The 21,981-nt window shown below is 37.6% G+C and overlaps 1 protein-coding gene across 10 annotated transcripts in view; it reads left to right on the top strand.

The window, feature by feature from the left end:
- LOC142343200 (glycine receptor subunit alpha-2-like) overlaps positions 1 to 21,981 on the top strand; it is a 206,738-nt gene that overhangs the window by 111,756 nt on the left and 73,001 nt on the right. The window contains exons 1-2 of one of the 10 annotated variants that reach the window (XM_075394930.1): positions 15,962 to 16,059; positions 17,347 to 17,960. The exons of 5 other annotated variants lie outside the window; for them this stretch is intronic. In XM_075394930.1, coding sequence (XP_075251045.1) covers positions 17,599 to 17,960 — 362 coding nt within the window. In that variant the 5' untranslated portion in view covers positions 15,962 to 16,059; positions 17,347 to 17,598. 4 more of the 10 variants (XM_075394933.1, XM_075394932.1, XM_075394931.1 and 1 more) reach the window with 4 other exon arrangements.

The raw sequence follows: 21,981 nt of genomic DNA, 5'->3' as shown, positions 1-21,981 counted from the left end.
CAGTAAATACAGGTGGAAACCATTTTCCTCTTAGTTACTTATTAATGTCTGTAACAATTTTTTTAAACTACAATTTTTGTGTTCCTTGTCGAATTATCACATTTTTGACAGGTTCAATTGAAGGAAGGAATCGTTTGGGAAAAGCACAGCATTGAAAAAAATTGTATCTGTATAAGTTAATTGTTTTTGTTGATTTGTTTATGCTTTTTTGCTGAGACACAGTTTTCTCGGAAAATTATTGGAATTTTTTATTTTGCCATTGTTTGTCTTTCCTTTTCTTGTTGTAAAACATTTATCTGATAAAGGTAGGTCTCATTTGCATTACCAGGACGTATAGCTAAACCTTTTTGAAGATTTCACTTTAGAAGTATTTGTTTTAAGAGTTTTCAAATTATTTTTTTTTAATGAAAGAGGATTTTTTCAATTGTCTTTTTTTTACATCTTGGTCACGATGTCAATCAACCTCACGATTAAGAAGTCTCAATTGCTTTTGTTAATTTAAGCATTATTCTCATCGTTGGTTATATGATTTTACTGATAACTCCGAGCATTTAATTTCGAAAAAAATTAAGTTTCTATACAGTTCAACTTTTGGGATTTTTCTTTATCATTTCTTTTTGGTTTTTTTTTAAAGAAAGCCCGTTGATTTTCAGATGGGAAGCAAGTGATGATTAACAGTTCTTGCAGATAACTTCTGATAATTATAGTGCCTTAATTATAGTGCCTTTGTTTTGGGTGATTGTAAGTGATCATTAACATAGTCGTTCACACGTTTTTATAGGTGGTTTTCTTGCTGTGCATCAAAAAATCAACCTCTGTGACTAAGTTTTGTAAATTTAATTTCTTGAGTGTTTTTCTGTAACGAGATTTGTGTTCTTTTTGTGCGCAAGCTTTGGCTAGGGCGTTTTTTTCTTTGTAGATCGATTCAATTTTTTCCTTAAAGTAAACTTCAGTGAAAATATTATATATTTTATTTCAGAATGTACACATTCCCTGATTTTTTTTTTAATTTTTGATAAAATCTTTTCTGATTTATTATGAAAAACAACCATTCTACAATTTACTATAAATCAGTGTATTTACTATGAATTAGTGTTTTGAAAACCGTGTTTGATCCCTTTGATTACTAAAACCAATAATTAAAGAAAAATGATGTACATTTTTTCCTACTGCTTGTTTATATAGTTGATGGTTTTCTTGTTTTGCATCAAAAATTCATTCATTGTGATCAAGTTTTATAAATTCAATTTTTGTTTATCAGCTTCGTTTCCAACCAGTGCGGGTACGGCTCTTATAATAGGATCTTTTCTTAAAATTTCTCTAAATTTGCTGAAATTTGTGAGTATACGCTATTTTACCAAAATAATAACGTACAGCAAGATTTGAGCTCAGTTTATGCTAAGGCTTGGGCTACTGTGTAAAAAGGACGCGATGTGTTAATTCCGCTTAACGAGAAATTAGTGGATAAACTACTTACTATAAAGTTCATAGGATTTACTGAAACGCATCAGAGAAAAGGAAGAAAAAAATTGTTTTTGATTGAAATTTTGCTTAGTTTTGCACGATCAGCCGTCTCTGTGTTTTTTTTGCATATGTCACGAGCGTCGTAATTTTTTTGAATAATAAAAAATGGATGAACGAAAATCGGGCAAGCGACTGCTAATGTTTGGATGCAATACAATCAGAATACAAAATTGCTAATGTAGGCGCCTGAGGCAGCTCAATATTTTACATTATTTGGAATTTTTGAAAAATTTTCAAAAATTAACACTCAATATTTTACATTATTTGGAATTTTTGAAAAATTTTCAAAAATTAACACTTTCAAAAATTAACACTCGTAAATTTTCAAAAATTAACGCTCATATCTTTTTGGTACCATTGGTACCATTCATCTGTGTGATCTCAATAATAGCAAGCTTGAGTTTAGTTCAACTGATCTTCAAGACAACAAGGAGGCTCGTTAATGTGCGTTTGCACATGATGTTCCGACCCCAGCTCATCTACTTTTTTGACTTAATTGTCAACCAAATGAAGAGATAACAAAAATAGATGTTTGAGTTTTAAAAAATGTTACAAAACCTTACTACTAATTAAATTACATAAAGTCATGCCTCATTACATCGCTCACGAGATTTACCATTGAAAAGACTACGAGAAAAAAAAACAACAAGCAAAAACAAAATAAGCAAAAACAAAAATTTCACGACAAAAAATCATTATCTAAATTTAAAAGCACCAAGTAACAACGTCAAAATGCAATCAGATAAAACCTTAACTACACAAATTTACTTTATCCTAATTATATAGCAGATGGAAATTTTCCCTAATGAGACTAGGTAACAGTTCGACAAAGGAGAAGAAAAATTGATAAGAAACTCAAAAATCAATCAAAATCAATCAAATAAGCTTATAACGAAATAAATCTTCATAAATTTACGAAAAAAATTAATATGAAACCAATGGAACCTGTTTTTGTTTAGAATAGGCCGTAGGAACGGACTGAAGATGTAGAAAAACTCAAAAAATTACAAACATTTTGCGAAAACACAAAACATTGAATCCATTATAATCATTAGCTGTTATCTGAAAATAATGTATTTTTATTACAGTTTTTATTTACACTAAGTCAGCTAAAATTATACTGAAAGACTAAATAAATTCATTCGGACCACATTTGAACATCATTGGGATCTGTTATTACCCGAATGTGCTAAAAGAAGAGAAAAAGAAACAAAAAAACACATCTCACAAAAATTTTGAAAACGCATATTGTTCAACAAACAACTCATCAGGTACAAAATAATATCAGCAGACATGTATATATATATGGAATTCAAAGAAATAGATAGACCTCTCAATGATGAGAATAAGTTAGAAGTTATACTAGTCAATAAAAAACGAAGGATATAAACAAAAACGAAAGTTTGAAAAATCTTCAAAAATGTATTCTATCAAAATTTTAAGAGTATTAAAAATAAACTCACTGCTTTGGCTAACATCATTTAATCAATCTTCAATACAACTTCAAGAGACTGGTCACAACTTTACGGCTACCTAAAGAGTAAAAAAATGGCGAAAACTGCAAATTCAAAAAAAAAACAATTGAGCGGGAAAAGTTTCGAAGCCATTAGAAAACGAACTTATCAATAAAAAACATTTCTATTTTCATTTGGTTTTTTAACGACAATAAGATTTTTTTTTCAACAATTTGACTTCAAAAAATCAACAAATATGAACAACTACATGAAAACCACGAAAATTTTCAGAAAACTAGTAGCATCAACGACAATAAAACTAATAGCTTTCATCAGAAGCCAATAAAAAAGGTTTAAAGCTGACAAGATCAGACTTTCGCTTGTTTCAATTCATAATCGTACATAAATCAACGTATTTTCATTCAAGCAAGCATCAATAAGACAACGTAGAAACTATAATACGTACATAGCAACAAGTGTCTTTAGACGGCAAAGTCTTTTTGCTCATTTAACTGGTATCAGTCTATTTCTGATACTTGAGATCAAAGCTGGTCACCATTCTATTCGAAACCGTGCAAAAAACCGAAAATTATTAAGTTCAAACGAGCCTTACTTGATAGGTTTAATTATTAGGTTTGACGGAATTATGTTATTTGCACTTTTTCTGAGCTTTGTACGCAAATTGGAACGATTTCTATGCATATTTAAATCCGTACATAAATACTCGAATCTGATTGGTTAATATTCTCGCTTAGATTTATTTAGTTACTAACATCCTCCGGCCCAGAAGAAGATGCTGGGAAAATTGGTACTAATTTTACAAGCGGGCGAACGAGCGATCCGGAGGACGTGCGCAATACGGCGGAGCGTGCGACGCTGTCGGAACCGTAACGAAGTTCAGTGATCCGAGCAGTGGGGTAGTAACCCCTTGGGTTGGTCTCTTCAACTACCCAAACCAAATCACCAGTCTTAAGGTGATGCTCGGCAGGCGTCTGCCACTTGGAACGTCGGTTCAGCGCCGGTACGTATTCTTTGATCCAACGAGACCAAATAGCGTTAGCGTAAGACTGCGCGCGGGCGTAACGTTTACGGTGATCAAACTCATCTACGCCAATGATGGACGGGAGACTACGTGCTTGGTTACCGAGGAGAAAGTGATTAGGTGTTAATGCGCCTAAGTCGGACGGGTCGGTGCTTACGGGCGTTAACGGACGTGAATTAAGTGCATGTTCGACCAGACAAAAAGTGGTATTTAAAACCTCATCTGTGAGGCGACGTGTTCCAAGGATTGTGTAAAGTACGCGCTTGAAACTACGTACCAGCCTCTCCCAGATGCCACCCTGGTGTGGCGCACTGGGCGGGTTGAACCTCCACTTGATGCCTTTGTGGGCAAGTTGCACAGCGATGTTGATGGTGTTCCACTTTTCGATGTTCTCGCGTAGTTCTTTTTCCGCGCCAACAAAGTTAGTGCCATTGTCTGACCAAATAGTTGCTGGTGTACCCCGACGGGAGACGAACCGCTCCACTCCCATTACACACGAACTGGCGTCCATGGACGGAACGATTTCAACATGAACGGCACGAGTAGTTAAGCATGTGAATAGGAAACCCCACCTCTTCTCGGTAGTCCTACGTACAGTAACGTAAAACGGGCCGAAGTAGTCGACCCCGGTGTTCGTGAAGGGAGGAGACTGGTATGCGAGTCTTTCTACTGGGAGGTCAGCCATGATGGGTTGAATAGTGGCAGCGCGGAACATCCTGCACGTAAGGCAGTTAGATTTAATGGAACGTAGTGAGGAGCGTAATTTAAGGATGGTATAACGTTCTTGTATTTTTGCCCGCAAGAAATCAATACCCTGATGATGATGTTTAACGTGGGTGTGCCTGAGGAACAACTTTACAAATGCATGGCGTGCGTCCAGAACGATAGGATGTTTTACATCAAAGTCAACTTCGACCAACCGCTTGATGCGGCCTGCCGATCGGATCAGACGGTTTGGCCCAATAAAGGGAGAAAACGGGGCAATACGGCTACTACGTTTAACGGGTTTGTTTTCGAGAAGATCTTTTCTCTCTGCGTTGAATGACTCCCCTTGCACAAGATACTGGAGATGACGCTCGGCTTCGTCAAGCTCCGTGGGGTCTATGATGCTACCATCGACGTTACGGTAACATTCGTGAGAAGGTAACAAGCGGAGTGCGTACGCTGTTATCCGTAGCAACTTCTGATAAGAACTGTACTTATCGAAGGGAATTAGTTGCGGGGGCGGTTCCTTAGTTGACTTGGTTACGGATGCGGCCAATGATGTATTGGTTTCGTCAGTTTCCTTAGTTACTATACCAAGTTTGATGTTTTTAACTACTTCGATGCTTGGTTCGAACGGGAATTCCTTGGTTCTTAAGAAATCTGGACCCCTCACCCAGCTACTTGATTGCAAAACCTCAGCGGACATACCACGAGTACCGGCATCTGCTGGATTATCGCTTGAGGCAACGTGGTTCCATTCGTCAACGCTAGTGTGTTCTAAGATTTCGCAAACACGGTTTGCAATAAATATTGGGTGCTTGGTTGCAGAGTTAAGCCATTGCAAGACAGTGGTGCTGTCGGTCCACATGAAAACCCTGTTGACTTTTACTGTGAGAGCTCGACAGATATCTTGTTTCAATCGAGCGGCCAGTAGCGCTGCCTGTAATTCCAGCTTTGGAACAGTCATGACCTTCATAGGTGCTACGCGAGCTTTACCCAGGACAAACGCAAGCTCCGTTTGGAGCCCACTCGAAGTAGTTACTAGAGCTCGGAGAAATGCAACAGCGCTGAAGACCTCTTGGGAACTATCGCCAAACATGTGTAGTTCCAGGTGTTTAAAACTTCCCGAAAAGTAGCTCCTCGGTATAGTGATTGCTGCAAGCTTGGGTAGTTCTACACTCCATTCGAGGAACCTTTCAACAGTGTCTTTTGGTAATTCTTCATCCCAGTGCCGCCCGCTGACACGCCAGATGTCCTTTAGTAACAATCGGGCACCAACAGTAAATGGTGCCACTAGGCCGATGGGATCAAACACCTTAGACACTAGGCTCAATACCAAGCGTTGTGTTAAAGACTTAGTTACTGTACTGGAGGTACCCCGACTCACAACTAGAGTATCATTGTTGTGATCCCATTTCAACCCAAGCACGTGCGAAGATTCCTCCTTAGATGAGGCAATTACTTTTGGTTCGGTGGACTGAGGTGACCCATCAATTCGATCAGCCAAATTCGGTACATTGCTTATGAACTTAGTAAGCTTGAACCCACCTAGATGGAGAAGTTGCACCAACTCCTTCGATCTTTTGAGAGCCCTCTCAGGTGACTCCACCGAATCCAAGTAATCGTCCATGTAGAAGTTTTCTAGGACGGCTTTGGTTGCTTCCGGGTACTGAATAACATTGTCTCGGGCCGTGCGTTGCAGTGCATAGTTAGCGCATGTGGGCGAGTCTTTAGCCCCGAATATATGGCGCGTGTATTGATACACTACAACATCTGTTGTGGGGTCCTCCCGCCACAAAAAACGCAGTGATGGCTGGTCCCAATCAGGGACACCCACTTGGAGGAACATACCCTCGATATCTGCGGACACGGCAAATTGATGTTGACGGAATCTAAGTAGTACATGGATTAGGTTTTGGAGCAGGTCGGGGCCAGTGAGCAAAGATTTATTCAAGGAAATACCGTGGAACTTTGCTGCACCATTTAATACCCTACGCACTTTCCCCGGTTTGTTCGGATTGACCACGGGATGATGTGGTAGGTACCACTCTCTATCCGACCGCTGCTCTACCTTGTGAGCATCAGGGACTGTTTTCAAGTAACCTCTTTCCAAGTCTTCACGGATGGTGTTAGCATAAGTTTCTTTCAATGATGTATCTCTCGAGAGCCGCTTTTCGAGAGACTTGAGCTGTACCAGTGATGAAAAGTAGTTATTCGGGAGCTGGATGTTGTCATCAGCCCATAACATACCGACATCGTATCTTTGGCCGTTATGAAAAGTTGTTGATTCAAGTATTTCCTGCGCGCGAGCATCCGCTGCGGATCTTGGGTCAACTTGCTTGAACGCGCCGTACGATTCCATATCATACCAAGATTTAACCTGACAAGCTAATTCAAAATCCTGTTCAATATTGGCTTTGAAACACGTCGAGACTAAACTTGAACTTGACGGGAGTGGGCCACTTAAAACCCAACCTATGTGTAAGCGGACAGCGAACGGTGAGCAGTTTTCGTCGGCTGAAAAATACTCTAACGGGCGGATGGCATGGTAGACATCCTGTCCAAGTATCATCTCAATTTCTCCATAGCAATATCTTACTGGATCTAGAACTGCCAAATGTGGGTAAGTTTCTTGCATGGACTTGACGTCAATGATGTCGGAACCTACGTTTAATGTTTCCCTCACATAGGGACGCACAGTGAATGCTTCGAAGTCTTGGTCTTTATGAGGTGTCACAGTCAATTGAACCACCTTTGTGTCTATGAGTTCTTCCGTGTTTATACCCTTGACGGTCAGTTTTAATGCGGTACCCTGCAAACCGAGTCTAGCTGCGAGACTATCGGACACCCAAGAGTTACTGCAAGCGGTATCACATAAAACCAACGCCGTAGTACTAGCGCCAGAAGAATTAGTAAGTTTCAGTTCCGTGACCTGAAGGAGGCCTTTAACATCCGTCACGGAAGACAAAGTGGTTGTTTTGCTTGGTTGCTGTTGACCCGTAGATTGCCTACTTGTACCTGCGTTCGACTTCGAAGTATCGATGTTCTTGTTTGTTGAGGGTTTAGCTGGAAAAACCCTTTCAGCTCCATGAAGTAAGGTGTTATGGGAGCTGTTGCAACCATCTTTCCTACATTTACGGGGACTTGGGCATTGCCTAAACATGTGTTTATCACGCAAACAAGAGAAACAGAGCTTTGCCTCAGCCACGACCTTGGCTCTCTGTGTGGGGGTCTTTTCCTTAAAGACACGGCATTCCCACAACCAGTGGCTGCCTTTGCATACAATGCAACTAGAGATTGCTGTTGACGGAGACCTCTGTTGCGGCTTAGGGTTACTCTTCTGTTGCGTATTTGCAGCAAATGCCTTTGAAGCAACTTTTGATCTTGTTACTGAGTTGTTGGTATCCTCAGTCCTTGCTTTAGTTAAGGTATTCTTCATTAAATCGTGCGCTTCGGCCTTCTCTTTTAACCAATCGTTGAAATCAAGAAGAGTAGGTTTCACCCAATGCTTTTTGACCGTGAAGAGAGACCATGACTCCTTCATATTGGGTGGTAGCTTCTGTACGACAGTGTTGAGAAGCGCAGCACTCTTTAAATCCGAATCATATGACAGAGATTTAAATACCCCGACAAGACTTGAAATGCACCCCGAGTAGTTAATGATGTTATCGCTATTGTGCATCTTCAGTGGAGGAAAGCTGTTGAGTTTGTCCAAATGTGCACTTACAACCGCCTGTGGTTGGCCAAATTTACGTTCTAAGGTCCTCAGTGCGTCTTTGTACATTGCGCCGCAGTAGGCGAACTCAGCTATAGCTGTTTTAGCTTTACCTGTTACGAGGGTCTTAAGGTATGTCAATTTTACATCATCAGTTAAGGACTGAGAGTCAATTGCGCTTTTAAACTGACCATACCATTCGTGCCACTGTAGAGGATCCCCACTGTATTGTGACAACTTCCATTCGGGTAGCGGGTCATTCCTCTTGCTAGTTAAGGCGTCAGTGAATGCCTTAATCAAGCTTGCATTATCAGATACTGGCGCTGGAGGTGTGGGATGCTGTGGGCCACCCCAACACAGCGGTGCGGGGGCTGTATGACCATACATGGGAGGAATAATCGGCGTGACAAAAGGTGGATCGATGTTAGTTGCCATACTGAATGGGTTTACTTGGTTGATACAGGTTGCTGCGTGGTTGCTAGTATGATTTTGTTGTGCATTCAATTGCAAGATGGGGTGGCTGATGGCGGGGTTAGCTGTGCTTGGGGGTAGGTTCTGTTGAACGTTGTTGAAGACGGTTGCATTATTTTCTGGTTTGTTTACGTTTGGGGGAGCATTCTGAGGAAAACGCCACAAATTTAAATCGGGGTTACGGTTAAGGGGACGTTTGGGTGCGGTAGGACACGGTACCAGGCGGGCTTGAGATGGATGGACAATGTTTTGTTGTGGAATGTTGGGGACGGGTAAGTATGCTGTTGCGCTCGCTGGAGTGGGCGACGGAACCATGGGAGGCTGAGGATTATATAATTGTTGAAGCGGGAATACGGGAGGCGGGTTCACGAGTGGGTTTAGAGGTGGAGGGACCTTATGCGGGGAATGGGCAATAGGGACTTGTGTTTGGTGTGGAATGTTACTTTGAGTTAGATTCTGTTGTTGTTGAACATGAGGCATTGACATATGTAATTGGCAAGGCACACTGGAGCTTTTCGGACCCAAGAACTGATTTACTTGTGGGTTTGTTGAAAAATCAGGTACAAAAATGGAGGTTGTTGGTGCCATAACGGGTGTCGGTGGCCGGGGAGGTTGCATAGGTGGTTGAGGTGGTGGGAGTGCGACATTTTGAACGTCGACTGGTACTTGGTTCACTTCACCACTGCCTGAGGGACTATGTGCTCTTTGATCAATGAGTGATTGCTGCAGTTGAGCCTGGAGATATTCCCGATACAAAGCTTCCTGCTGGGCAACAGAAATTGCAACTCCTGGCCGTGTGTACTGAGAAACCATTTCAAGATTATGTAAGTTATCGGCAACATTACTTGGGTTTTCTGGAGGATTACTAGGGGAAGTATCTTTAACAGGAAGGTCGGCGGTTGCTGAACCAGGACGAGAAAAGTTTAACTCACTTGAATTACCTGCTGGAAACGAATTTACCCAATCCTGAACAAGTCCCTGTCTTCTATCTGATCCCCTATCTTTAAACAAATTCAGTTCACTTGAGTGGTGACTAAACAATGAATGATTATCCATTAAATCAGCCTCATCTAATTTAGCTGCTGCAACACGCTGGCGGTGGTCTTCCTCCAACTCTTGAAGTGCCATCTGTTCCATTTGTATTTCAAGCTCCTTTTTTCTCATGGCAATTTCGTGTTTTTGTTTAGCGAGGCGCATGGCAGCTTGTTCTTGTTTCTCGGCCTCTTCGCGTTTTAGTTTTGCCATTAGAAATTCATGTAAAACATGATGTTGTTCACGCCGAACAACATTGATGATGTTGTTCGGCGTGAACTTCTCTTGGATTGCCCTTGAGGATTAACGCCCTCACATACGGTGTCTCGGTCAGCAACTGAGTCAATATAACTTCTAGCCGCAAGCAAGAATTTATCATTGTTCTTGGTTACATCATCCAACCATTGCTCAAGGACAGGGTAAATTGAATCTGGGTTCTCCGTTTTACTGGCTAAGTCAAATAGTTCTTCATTCTTCTGCACTAGTTTACTGAAAACATCCTTCAACTTAGAAACCAAGCGTTCAACTTTAACTCTCCTGTCTTGACGATCTATGGCATCTGTGATGTCCTTATGGATGTTACATAACTCAGATTCTAGATTAGATCTTGCATTAAAGAGCTTTTTCAATTTTTCTTGCTGTTCGGCCATGATATTGAAATGGCTAGTTTATCAATGTAGAGTAACTTTCAACCAAACACGTGGAATGCGGGTTATACCGAACCCAAATGACGACGACTTGATAATCAAGACGTCGAAGAGCAGAAAAGAAGTTACCGAGTAATGAATTACTCGGCGAAAGTAAGTAAGAAGACGAATCACGACGAAACGGGAAACGAAGCGGACGGGGCGGGAAGGACGGGCGAACGGCGCGCAACGCAACAGTGAACGGAACGGAACTGGCGAAAACGCGGGTGGTAAACGGGCGACGCAACGGACGGGACGGAAACGCTGAACGAGCCTCGCACGAAGAAACGTGAGACGAGACGGACACGACGGAGGCGTTGAGCGAGTAGCGCGCAACGAAACGGAAAGGCGGGTCGGAACGGGCGGGAGACGAATACACAGCGAGCGGGGAGGTCGGGAACCACTATGCTAGCAGACCACAGCAACAAACTCAACCAAACAAACTAGCCGTAACTCCAGAACAAACTTAAGTCACACCCTAGGATGGAGGAGAGATGCTACTGCACGAGGCAAACTAGCACAAGTCATTATGGGGCTTAATATATACAAATAACGAACTAATTTACGGCAAAGCAGTAGTATACTAAATGGATGAAAGGAGCAAGAAATTTACTAGCCGTAACTCCAGAATAAACTTAAGTCACACCCTATCAATATTCAAACCTAAACAACCAGTCAGCATACCGACAATATTAAACAAACTACAGCAAAAGTTAAATAAAATGCAGCGCTTTTGTAGTCTATGAAAGCTGGAAAAGTGAAGAAACAATCTAGCCGTAACTCCAGAATAAACTCAAGTCACACCCTAGAACGCAAAGACACAAACCAACTAACAATCATACAGTTACACGCAAACATACAGTGGTAAAAATCAATATACTACAACAGGGGTGCTAGTGAATTAGTTAAGTTGAAAAAGTCCAGGAACCAACTAGTCGTAACTCTAGAACAAACTTAAGTCACACCCTAGAAAGCAACAAGACCAAAACAACCAACCAGCATACTAGCATAATCAACATACTGCAGCAAAAACACAACATACTTCATCATATATGACAACATACTACATCGAGAACATAATTAGACGGAGAAAACCAACTGTGAACGCAAGAAAAAAAAACGGAATGATCGGATACGAAAACGAAGTTTTGGGAGAGCGACGTTGATGAAAAATAAACGGAAATTGTGAATGGCGAAGTTAGGGAACGAAAAAAAGAAGAGGACGGTACGGTACGAAAACGAGATACGAAAAGAATAAGATGACATTTTTTTTAAGCCAGAAGTTTTGAAAATTTTCACACCTCTCTCTGTAGTTTGAGTTTCACTCGAATCGACGAACCTTCTAGTTGAAAAATCTTAATTTTGACAAATTTGTCAAAATTTTATGCCTTTGTCCAATTTTTCTCAAGTTTTGGTCAATTTTTTTGCAAATTCTTGGCTACAGAACGGTAATCCAATAAACTGTACGGAGTTAAGCTCGAAAATACGAATTATCAAAGTTTGGTATTGATTTTAGAATTGCATCAAAACGGACCAAAAATTTTCAAAATTGAACAATTTAGAATAATGTTCTATCAATTTTCTCTATATCGGAGGATAATTTTGATATATGAACCGACTTAATCACTTTCTTACAAATTTTCGATATTTCGACCAAAAATTTTCAAATCGATGTTTTTTCGACTCAATTTTTTGAATTGCCTACCCTTTGCGATTTCATAAAATGGCGGGTTAGATTTCTTGCCGTCTAAAATTATTTTAAACAATTCTACTGCAAAAAATTGTTCTGTTCTTACAGTTTTTTAGTTTTTTGGTGAACGTATTTGAGCCGTGACATCAACACATATATACCGTATGGTTAGGTCTTACAGGTTTTCGATGTCAAGGTGGTGTGAATGGAAGATCGCAGTCCACCCCCTCTGGTATCTTCACTCGTTGGGGAGACCAATGTGAAGCTTCTTTATAGTTCAGGCCTGCTGAAGATTGGTGTCAATCTAACGGACAAATGTCGGACTCTGGCTCTCATCAAAGCACGGGTCGTCTCTATCTGGTTGCCCCTCTCCTGCGTCTCCAAATCAACGAGTCCAAATTAAGTTTCTGGGGTCCCAACCTTCTCGATTTCGTTGAACAGCGGCCGGGTGGTAACAAACACTTCACTCGTATTCTGTTCCCGGACTCGGAGTAATCTTTTGACGGCTTGGACTTCTCATTGGATCCACCTGACTATTTCGAAGTGTTACGAACGTTGCTTCGGTCAGAATCGATTACTACTGTTTGTCAAAAACCTGCTTCCGAAACGCCTTCCTGCATCATAATTGATGTTAACAGTAACAGTAGTGCGTTGCTTGAGCTGTTAAAAGGACCAAAAGGACAGTCTTTGAAAAGAAGGTCCCTTGTGGGGCGCCAATATAAAGCTGACAAGATCAGACTTTCGCTTGTTTCAATTCATAATCGTACATAAATCAACGTATTTTCATTCAAGCAAGCATCAATAAGACAACGTAGAAACTATAATACGTACATAGCAACAAGTGTCTTTAGACGGCAAAGTCTTTTTGCTCATTTAACTGGTATCAGTCTATTTCTGATACTTGAGATCAAAGCTGGTCACCATTCTATTCGAAACCGTGCAAAAAACCGAAAATTATTAAGTTCAAACGAGCCTTACTTGATAGGTTTAATTATTAGGTTTGACGGAATTATGTTATTTGCACTTTTTCTGAGCTTTGTACGCAAATTGGAACGATTTCTATGCATATTTAAATCCGTACATAAATACTCGAATCTGATTGGTTAATATTCTCGCTTAGATTTATTTAGTTACTAACAAGGTTTAATTATGCTTCGGTGAGACAACAAGCATGTTTATAATTAATAAGGCGAAATGCGATCAGTAACCCATTATAACAAGTTATTGACTATGAAAACAAACACAAAAACAGGCAAAATCCAAAAATTCAGTAGAAAAGTGCGAGAAGAAAGAGTGGAAGTCATTCAAACCATAAGCTTTTCTCTGACAGCTTTATCTATGATCCATTGAACATTTTTCTAAGCCAATGGGAACTATAAATATTAGGATATTGTAATAGGATTTCGGAAAGGAATCAAAATTACGAAAAAAAAGTCAAAAATTTTGAAAAAAATGTGAAAACTCGTGCATCGAAGTCATAGAACCAAAAATTAGAGGAAACAGCCTCTAAATGGATAAATTTTTGCTTAAGTAGAAAAGAAAAATGTCCTTTAATTACTGAGATTGACTTACAGTTCATCAAAAAAGTTTAATATTGATTAATGTTAAAAAAAATTTTTTCAAATAAAATTTTTTGTTTCTACAGACATTAAAATTCATAGCGTTGAATGGAAGCCACAAAAAAAAGCTCATTTATGCCAGGGCTGTTTGCTTTGCATAGACAACCAACAAGACATTGCAATAAGTCTATTGACTATGATAACAACAACAAATACAGGCAAAAACCAACAAATAAGTAGAATAGTGCGAGAAGAAAGTGTCGAAGCCATTTTAACCATACGTTTCTCTGATTACTTTATCACTGATTGATCCATTTAACGTCTTTTTTTCAAGCCAGCGGCAGCCATCAGCATTAGGATAGCGTGATCAGATTTCGAGAGGAACCAATAATAAGAAAGTATCCAAAAATTTCAAATTTTTTTGTTGAAATCCTGTGGATTTGAAGTCGAATAACCAATAATTAGAGAATAAAACCACTAACCAGATTAATTTTGGTTATAGTAGTGAGGAAGTGGGTCCTGTTTATACTGAGACTGACATAAAGGTGACGAAAATGAAATTAAGATTGATTTATTTTCAAAAAAAACTTTCCAAAAAAAATTTTCTTAAAGTAGTAACAGCCATTAAATTCAATAGCTTTAAACGGAAGTGAATAAATACGATCAGTTGTGCCTCGATGGAAAGAAAAGGATGTTTTTCATGCTTAGGTAATCAACAAGACATCACAATAAGTCTTATGACGATGAAAACAGCAACAAATACAGGCGAAAGCCATTAATTCTGTAGAAAAGTGTGGGAATAGAGTGTCGAAGCATTTTAAACCAAAAATGTTCTCTGAAAACTTTATCTATTATCCCTTGAACCTTATCTTTAAGCGAGTGGGAATATTCAATACAAGGATAACGTGGCAAGATTTCAAAAAGAACCAATAATACGAAAATATCCCACAGTTTTGAAATATTTTTTTAAAAATCCTGTGGCATTGAAGTCATATAACCAATAGTTAGAGGATGACACCCTTAAACAGAATAATTCTGTTTGAAGTAGGAAGGAAGGAAGGAAGGTGGTCCAGTTGGTACTGAGATTGATATAAAGTTCACGAAAATAAGTTTATTATCGGCTAATAAAAAAAAATTTCCTCTTAAAATCGTTTTAAAATTCTTGACAGCCATTAGCTGTCCACTGAAAGCTCTAGATAGGTTCACTTAATGCTAATTACGGAAACTAGTGCACTGTTCGTTAGCGAGTCATAATGCCATATGACTTCGAAGATTTAGAAAAATCTCAAAAAGCAAATCAAAATTTCCTTTAAGATTACGAAAACTGAGAGTCGAGTCCAAAAGAACAAGAACGATTCGTTGAAAACGAACGTTTTGTTCATTGGGCTTCATGTGACTGTAGATGGGGTTTGTCGTTAACGGACCCGCGATGTGAAAAGTGACTAGTCTCTAGGTGACTTAAAAAACTAAAAATTTTGAAAAATTTTCTAAAAAAGCTCTCAAATGATTTTCGAATTTTTTTGTTAGTAATCTTCCCTATGAGACCAGAACTTGTCTTTTTATCGCCTTTCGTCTATGTTGAGCACAAAATTGATATATTTTGTGGCGTGAAATGTAATTTTGAATTACTATTTTTATAGAAAATATCTTATTTTGAAGAAAAGTTACACTAAAAGTGAACAAAATCGTGCAAATATCCCGTGTTCACACAAAACTTTAATCCTCGTTAAATCCTCGAAAAATATTCGGAAAAATCTTTTTTTATGTTGAACTATACGCTGGATGAGCTTTTTAATGATACCACTCACATTTCTCTACGATGAATATATCGATCGGCCAAAATTGTCTGAACAAAAAAAACCCATTTGAGTATATAGTTCCTCCCCCCACAAGTGGGGTCGGAACAATGATTCAACTATAAAACAGCCAATTTCAAGTTTCCAACTTTTTTCATCGTGCAATCTTTTTTGTAATGAGATAATAGCATTGGTCATCTTGTTATTTGTATTTGTAGTCTGTCGTATAGCCAATATATCGATTTTATTCGCCAAAAGCGAGCAAAAAGAAAATCACCTCGATAAAGTTTTTCTTTTCATTTTCTATCGCTCGATCGATATTTGAATAATATAATATTGTTCGCTGTAAAGTAATCACAGGCTGTATTCAAACACAATTTTTCGAGTAGAAACTTTGAACGCAAATTGAACCGTATTTTAACACTTTTGGGCCTATTATCGCGCCTCTTCAGCTGAAAATGGTTCACCTTTATTCCATTTTCTGCCACAGCACCATTTTTGTTGATCTGCCCCTAATTTTTCACTCAATAATAACTAAAGGTATAACCTATCATGAAATGAAAACAGCGGCAACAGTACAGCCGGAGTCTATTTTCATGGGCTGGGGGTAGGGGTAGGGGTAGGGGGATGGGGGTTTAGGTAATTGTGAATTGTGAATAAGAAAGATATTTTGTTGCGGAATAAAGAGAAAGGAATACGGGAAAGAGAGCGATTTTAGGGAGAAATTAAAGTGATAGGGGTTGGCATTTTTTAAACGGAGAGATACAATATCGTTTTCCCACCTTGAATTGAACAACAATCGCCCCCCGTTTACCTGTTATCCATACAAAATAGTGTGTACTAAATATTACTACTACTAGTACTACCACAACCATACAGCCAACTACCACTAACTGCAATTCGCTGGAAAAAGAGAGAGTGAGATAGAGAAAAAGATATTTGTTTTGTATTTATTTGTCTTTAACATACGCCAATTCCAGTTTATATAGTATTTTCCCCATTGCATTCTACTAATTTTCAACCATTCAAAATTGCGATTCATAATGAAAAGACAAATTTTAGTGGCTACAACAAGCAACTGTAGTGCTTAGCATATTTAACATCATCACGGCCAAATAAGCTCTCTCTTTCTCCTTCGCTTGCTAGGCCATAGAAATAAGACAGCCAGAGCTGTTAGATGTGTAAGTCCAGGCAGTGGACATAGTTTCCAGCCTAAATGACCATTCCTTTCTTTTGAACTAGAAAAGCCGGAGAAGGAAATTTGGTTAGATGTTCCAAAATGGTTGAAAGGTGGTAGTAATGATGGTATAGTGATAGGTATAGCCACAACCAGAAAAGAGTGAGTACATAGGAATTAGCTTTACAAAAATAATAATAATACAAACTAAAAAATATACACAAAAGTAAGAACACCGATTCGTTCTCGCTCACTCAAGTGTTGTTTCTTGTCCATAATTACCAACCAATTATAATATTCCGCTTCAAAAACAAATATTCACCACAAAATTTTCCAAAAATATTTTCCAACTCACACTCCGACAATGGAATATAAACATATAAATTTAACAACTCTAAACAAACACAAACTTATTTTGTCCAAAATTTTGCAAACATTTTCTGGTCCAAAATAACAAATTTACTAAATTAAAGTTTCAATTTGCGGCTGATTTAGATCTATAAGCGCTATAAATTACTGTAAAATGCAATATACTTTCAATTCGGTTAATTCCTGGCTTTTATTCCTTATTTCTGATTTGAAAAACCCCTCAGATTTGCTCAATATTTTGGAATTATTTGTGACAATTCTGATTCTCAACAACAATTTACTAAATTTTGGGAAAATTTACAAAGCGTTGAACTTTGTTTGATTTATTCCGATTATTTCACGTGATTTTAACAAGCTACTCCAGCTGTTTCAAAGCTAATGTTTACTACATTTTCGCTTATTGCAATCGTTGCAAATTCTATTACCATTTTGGGTCAACAATCACAACAAAGTTCGAGTTCAAAATCGGGAGAACAAAAGTCCAATAACCCCCAACAATCCGATACCCGAACCCAAAATGATACTTCCACTGCCCCGCAATGCATTTGTACGTTTGTTCCTCCCGCATCGCCGGCAAACGGCATGAACAATGGCAAACCTCTTCCCGCTAACCCTCTGGGTCCTGGTAGTTTTGTTTACGCCGACTATGAGAGTCTGGATTCCAATAAACGTGGAAAAAGTAACGTGGAAGTAGTTCAATATGACAATTTTTATGCCAATGAGATATTCGAGGAGCAACAGTTAGTAACAATTGTGCTAGAAGTATTATTATATCACTTTTTAAAATACTATATTGAAACTTTTTAAAGGTTTTCTTTTATTAAAAAAAAATTTGTGATAGAATCTTGAAATTGATGTTCCCAATTATTCGAATTATTTAAATTGCTGAGTCCAAGTTATTCATTTTTTTCTCAATACTTTTTCAAATTGTTAGTTTGTTCTCTGTTAAAGACAAATTAAACAAGAACGATTTATGGTTTGGTCATATTCATTGTTTACACTTTTGATTGAGAACACCAATCAACTGGTTGAGGGATTCAACAAATGTCTTTTTTAATGTTTAATGTTTCTGATCACAGTTCAAGTGATTTATCAAGTTTTGCAAGTGTCACTATTTTGCAGATGTTGTTTTTTAAGGAATTTTCAAAGTTTTGAAAGCTTCATTGACTTTCATTTTTTTTTCACGTTTCATCAAAAATCAACACCCGAATGTCACGGGAAGTCATAATAACAGAAAGTGAAACAACGTGCTTCAACATCTTTTAAAAACTTTGTTCAGGACAAAAGAAGAAATAAAAGCGTCTAATTGGGAGAACTATTTTTCAAAAATATATTGATTGGCATTTCGTCTATCTGCGTCCAATGTCTTATCTTGCAATGTCTTGCTTAATGGTCATCTAGGTATTTTTTGTTCACTGCAATGTCAAAACTGAAATTATTTATCGCTTTCCACATTTCTGATTTATCTGAGCTGCTACTCAAAAAGGCAGCGAGTTAGTGACTCTAGTCATTACAATTTGAACGAAAACAACGACGATAAAAATATTAATAGCATATGCTCTGTCGGTTTTTATAAAATCAAACAAAAAGGCTTTTCACACACTGCAGCTGAAGGTGAAGTTTTCTCTCTAAAAATTTGGAAATCAACTCATTAGGAACATTCGCTCGCTTTTGACCATTTGCAGGACATTTTGAAGGAATTTTTAAAAGTTTTTGCAATTGATATTGTGGACCAAAAAGCTTTCGTTCCCGCATATCGAGCAAGCACCGCATTTTTGACTTATCATGTGTTTTTGTAAAGTTATACAAAACTGCAGGAAAAGGGAAATTATTAAAGCTAGAGATAGAATTCTCTACTTTTTTCTAAAGTATTTTTCTATAAAAGTTTTGATAGTTAGATGGAAAAAGGTTCTTGGAGCGAATTCTGTGTATGAGGCAGTTAAATTTCTCAGTTAGCAATTTCAGGTATTTTTGATTGATATTTGTTTTTCTAATTCAGATGTATTGAAAAATTGTTTGCTTGTAAGTCTGCAGAGCTTGTGCTGACCAACAGGAATGATAAAATTCTATATAATCGAATAAATTATTTTTCAAGGCTTTGTCCCTGCACAATTTTGTTGTCAAACGTATTAATTTCGCTGTGTTCTTACCTAACTCAAAAATTGAGGCAACTTTTGTCCAAAAAGGTTGTCTAAATGTTGCTATGGTGTATCAATTTCCTTTTTTTTTCTTTTTTTTTGGTAAATTTTTGAAATGGTTACTATTTTAATCATTCATTTTTTTCGAGAATTTTTGTCCATCGTTTATAATGAATTAGCAATCTCGATATAAACATTGTTGAAGTGCTGTTTTATATGTTTCCAATTTACATGTTTTTGTGAGATTTTTTAGAGAATCAGCTGCTACGCTATCCCGCTAAAAAGTTGTGATTTTTCGATTAGCAAATCATGATCATTATCAGTGGAGTTCCTTTTGTTAAATATCACCTGAAAAATTGGAGTTCTCAGGAAGCTTGGAAATTTAAAAAAATGTGACAGAAGTTTGCTGAAGAGAGAACTTGAAGATCCAACTCTTTTGATATAAATGTTATGTTTTGTTTAAAAAAAGTTTTGAGCAATTATCAATAAATCGAAAATTCTGACAAATCGTTTTGGGCTTTTTCCGTTTTGAAACAATTCGTTTTTGATCTCACATGATGAACAGGACAGGTTGCGTTGTATGTTGGAACACACATTACCAATCCTCTTTTTGGCCTCTCTTTTGGTCATTATTCGACAATATTTTCACTCAAGATCCGTTGTTTTGAAAATTAAGCTCGCATGTTTTTACTGCTAATATCAAACTACCATAACTGATCCACAAGGTCCTATATTTTTTTCAAGGAATGAACACCTTTTCTCTCAAAAAATTCCGAAACGCTATATTAATGAAAAACTCTTATGAGAAATGCATATAATGTTTATCTCCGTAGTTCTTCAATTTTAAACGGAAGCGTGCACTAAATACAGCAAAGACAGTTCACTGCCACCCTAGATCGATTCATCGGTTGTTTTTTTTTGCAAAAGGACAACCTGGCTTCTATTTTAACTCAATCTTCCTCAAATTTTATTTTTAAACAGACAACTACAGAAGTTTAGATTGATTGGCGCTTTTTTCATCTGCAAAACTGCTTTGAACTGTTCGAAGACGCTTCCTGTAAAAGTTTGTGAATAATTAATCACATATCCGGTCATGGTGACTTCATGCATTCACTGTTATGTGACTTGTCTATTGGAGTAGAAAGCTTGAAAACAGGTTACGGGAACAAATAGACACAAGTAATTGACGCATAAGATTAACAAAAATTGTAAGTCCGGCTCACGCAGCTGCTGGACACATGAAGCATTCAGGGCATCCTAGCACGAACAAGTTTAGTTGTTCTGCCTTTTCCAAACCAAATTCGTTTTGTTGAAATTCAAATAGTTCGAGAACTTCATGTACACTAGAGAACAGGCGGTTTCTTTCAAATGGTTATTTTGCATTGAAACAAATAATTTCTCTTTCAGATGTTACTAGTAGAGTTGCGTGAAATTTTCCTATAGGTGTTAGTGCCTAATCAGCATTCAACGCCCAATAAAAAGATCTTTTTCTTAATTTACTGCTTTTGCATAAAACCTTATATTGATTGATGATATTTACAAGTTATGGAGCCAATATGACTGCACTGTCATTTTTCCGTTTTCGGTAGTTTCTGATAAAAGGAAGGGAAATTTTGAGATACATCTCCATATTTGGAGATTGGATCAAAATTTTTCCGCCTTTTCAAGTTATGTTCATTAAACGTGTTTATAGATGATTTTGCAAATATGAGTTGTTTTGGAAATCCATTGGTCAAAACAAATTTCGGGGAAATCAAGTAATTAACGAAAAATGCTTTTGTAACATTAAAACCCAAACCCCTACTATCAATAAGACACATAATGTAGATGCTGCTGGTAACAAAAACCTTTTTGGCGTCAAATTCAACCAAAAAATGTGTATCAAATAATTCAGAAAATTGTTTTTGCAGGAAAGTCTTAGAACGCATCAGTGTCAGCTCAAGCTGACGGTAGATTAAAAATCTATGCATCGACTGTTTTGAGAAAGAGGTTAGGAAACAAACTACTGAAATATTAGAGTTTTTTGATTTTTGGGCGGCAATTTCGTACCTTTTTTCATGCTAAAATGCACTTAATTTTTTTTTGGTAAAACAGACTTTTTAAATTCTTTGCAGCTGAAATTTTCATTCAGTTCTAGATGAAGTAAAAACCTTTTTTAGACTTCTTGTTTTAAATTGTTTTGTTTCATATATAGTGATTTTTCTCATTCTTTCAGAGGGCATTTGTTTTTTGGTATAAGTCTCGGTTTGTGTTAAAATTTGTGATAGAAAATATAATAAAATCATATACACCATTTCAATATTTTTCCTGTTTTAAAAAGATTAGTGTTAATTGAACTTATGGCAGCTAATATGTAAATTTTATGTTAATATACATGGTTGCTGACGTTGTTGGTCTAAGCGTGGTAATTTTGATATCACTTTTAGTTCGGTTTTAATCTTAAACTTTATTCAAAAAATTTCATTCGATTGAACAAATCGCCCATATGGATAACTATTATCAATGAGAAAAACCAGTATGGCAAATTAATCTTAAAATTCACATGCGAATCTTATTTTAACAAGGCAAAAATTTTTTCACTGAAATGATTTTTGATCTTCAAGTTTAAACACCGAACTAAAAT

The sequence above is a fragment of the Convolutriloba macropyga genome, chromosome 7 (genome assembly GCF_964194025.1).
Source record: "Convolutriloba macropyga chromosome 7, txConMacr16.3, whole genome shotgun sequence".
Taxonomy (NCBI): Eukaryota; Metazoa; Xenacoelomorpha; order Acoela; family Convolutidae; genus Convolutriloba; species Convolutriloba macropyga.
The sequence above is the reverse complement of the archived record's forward strand: the minus strand, read 5'-3'. Positions and strand labels throughout refer to the sequence as shown.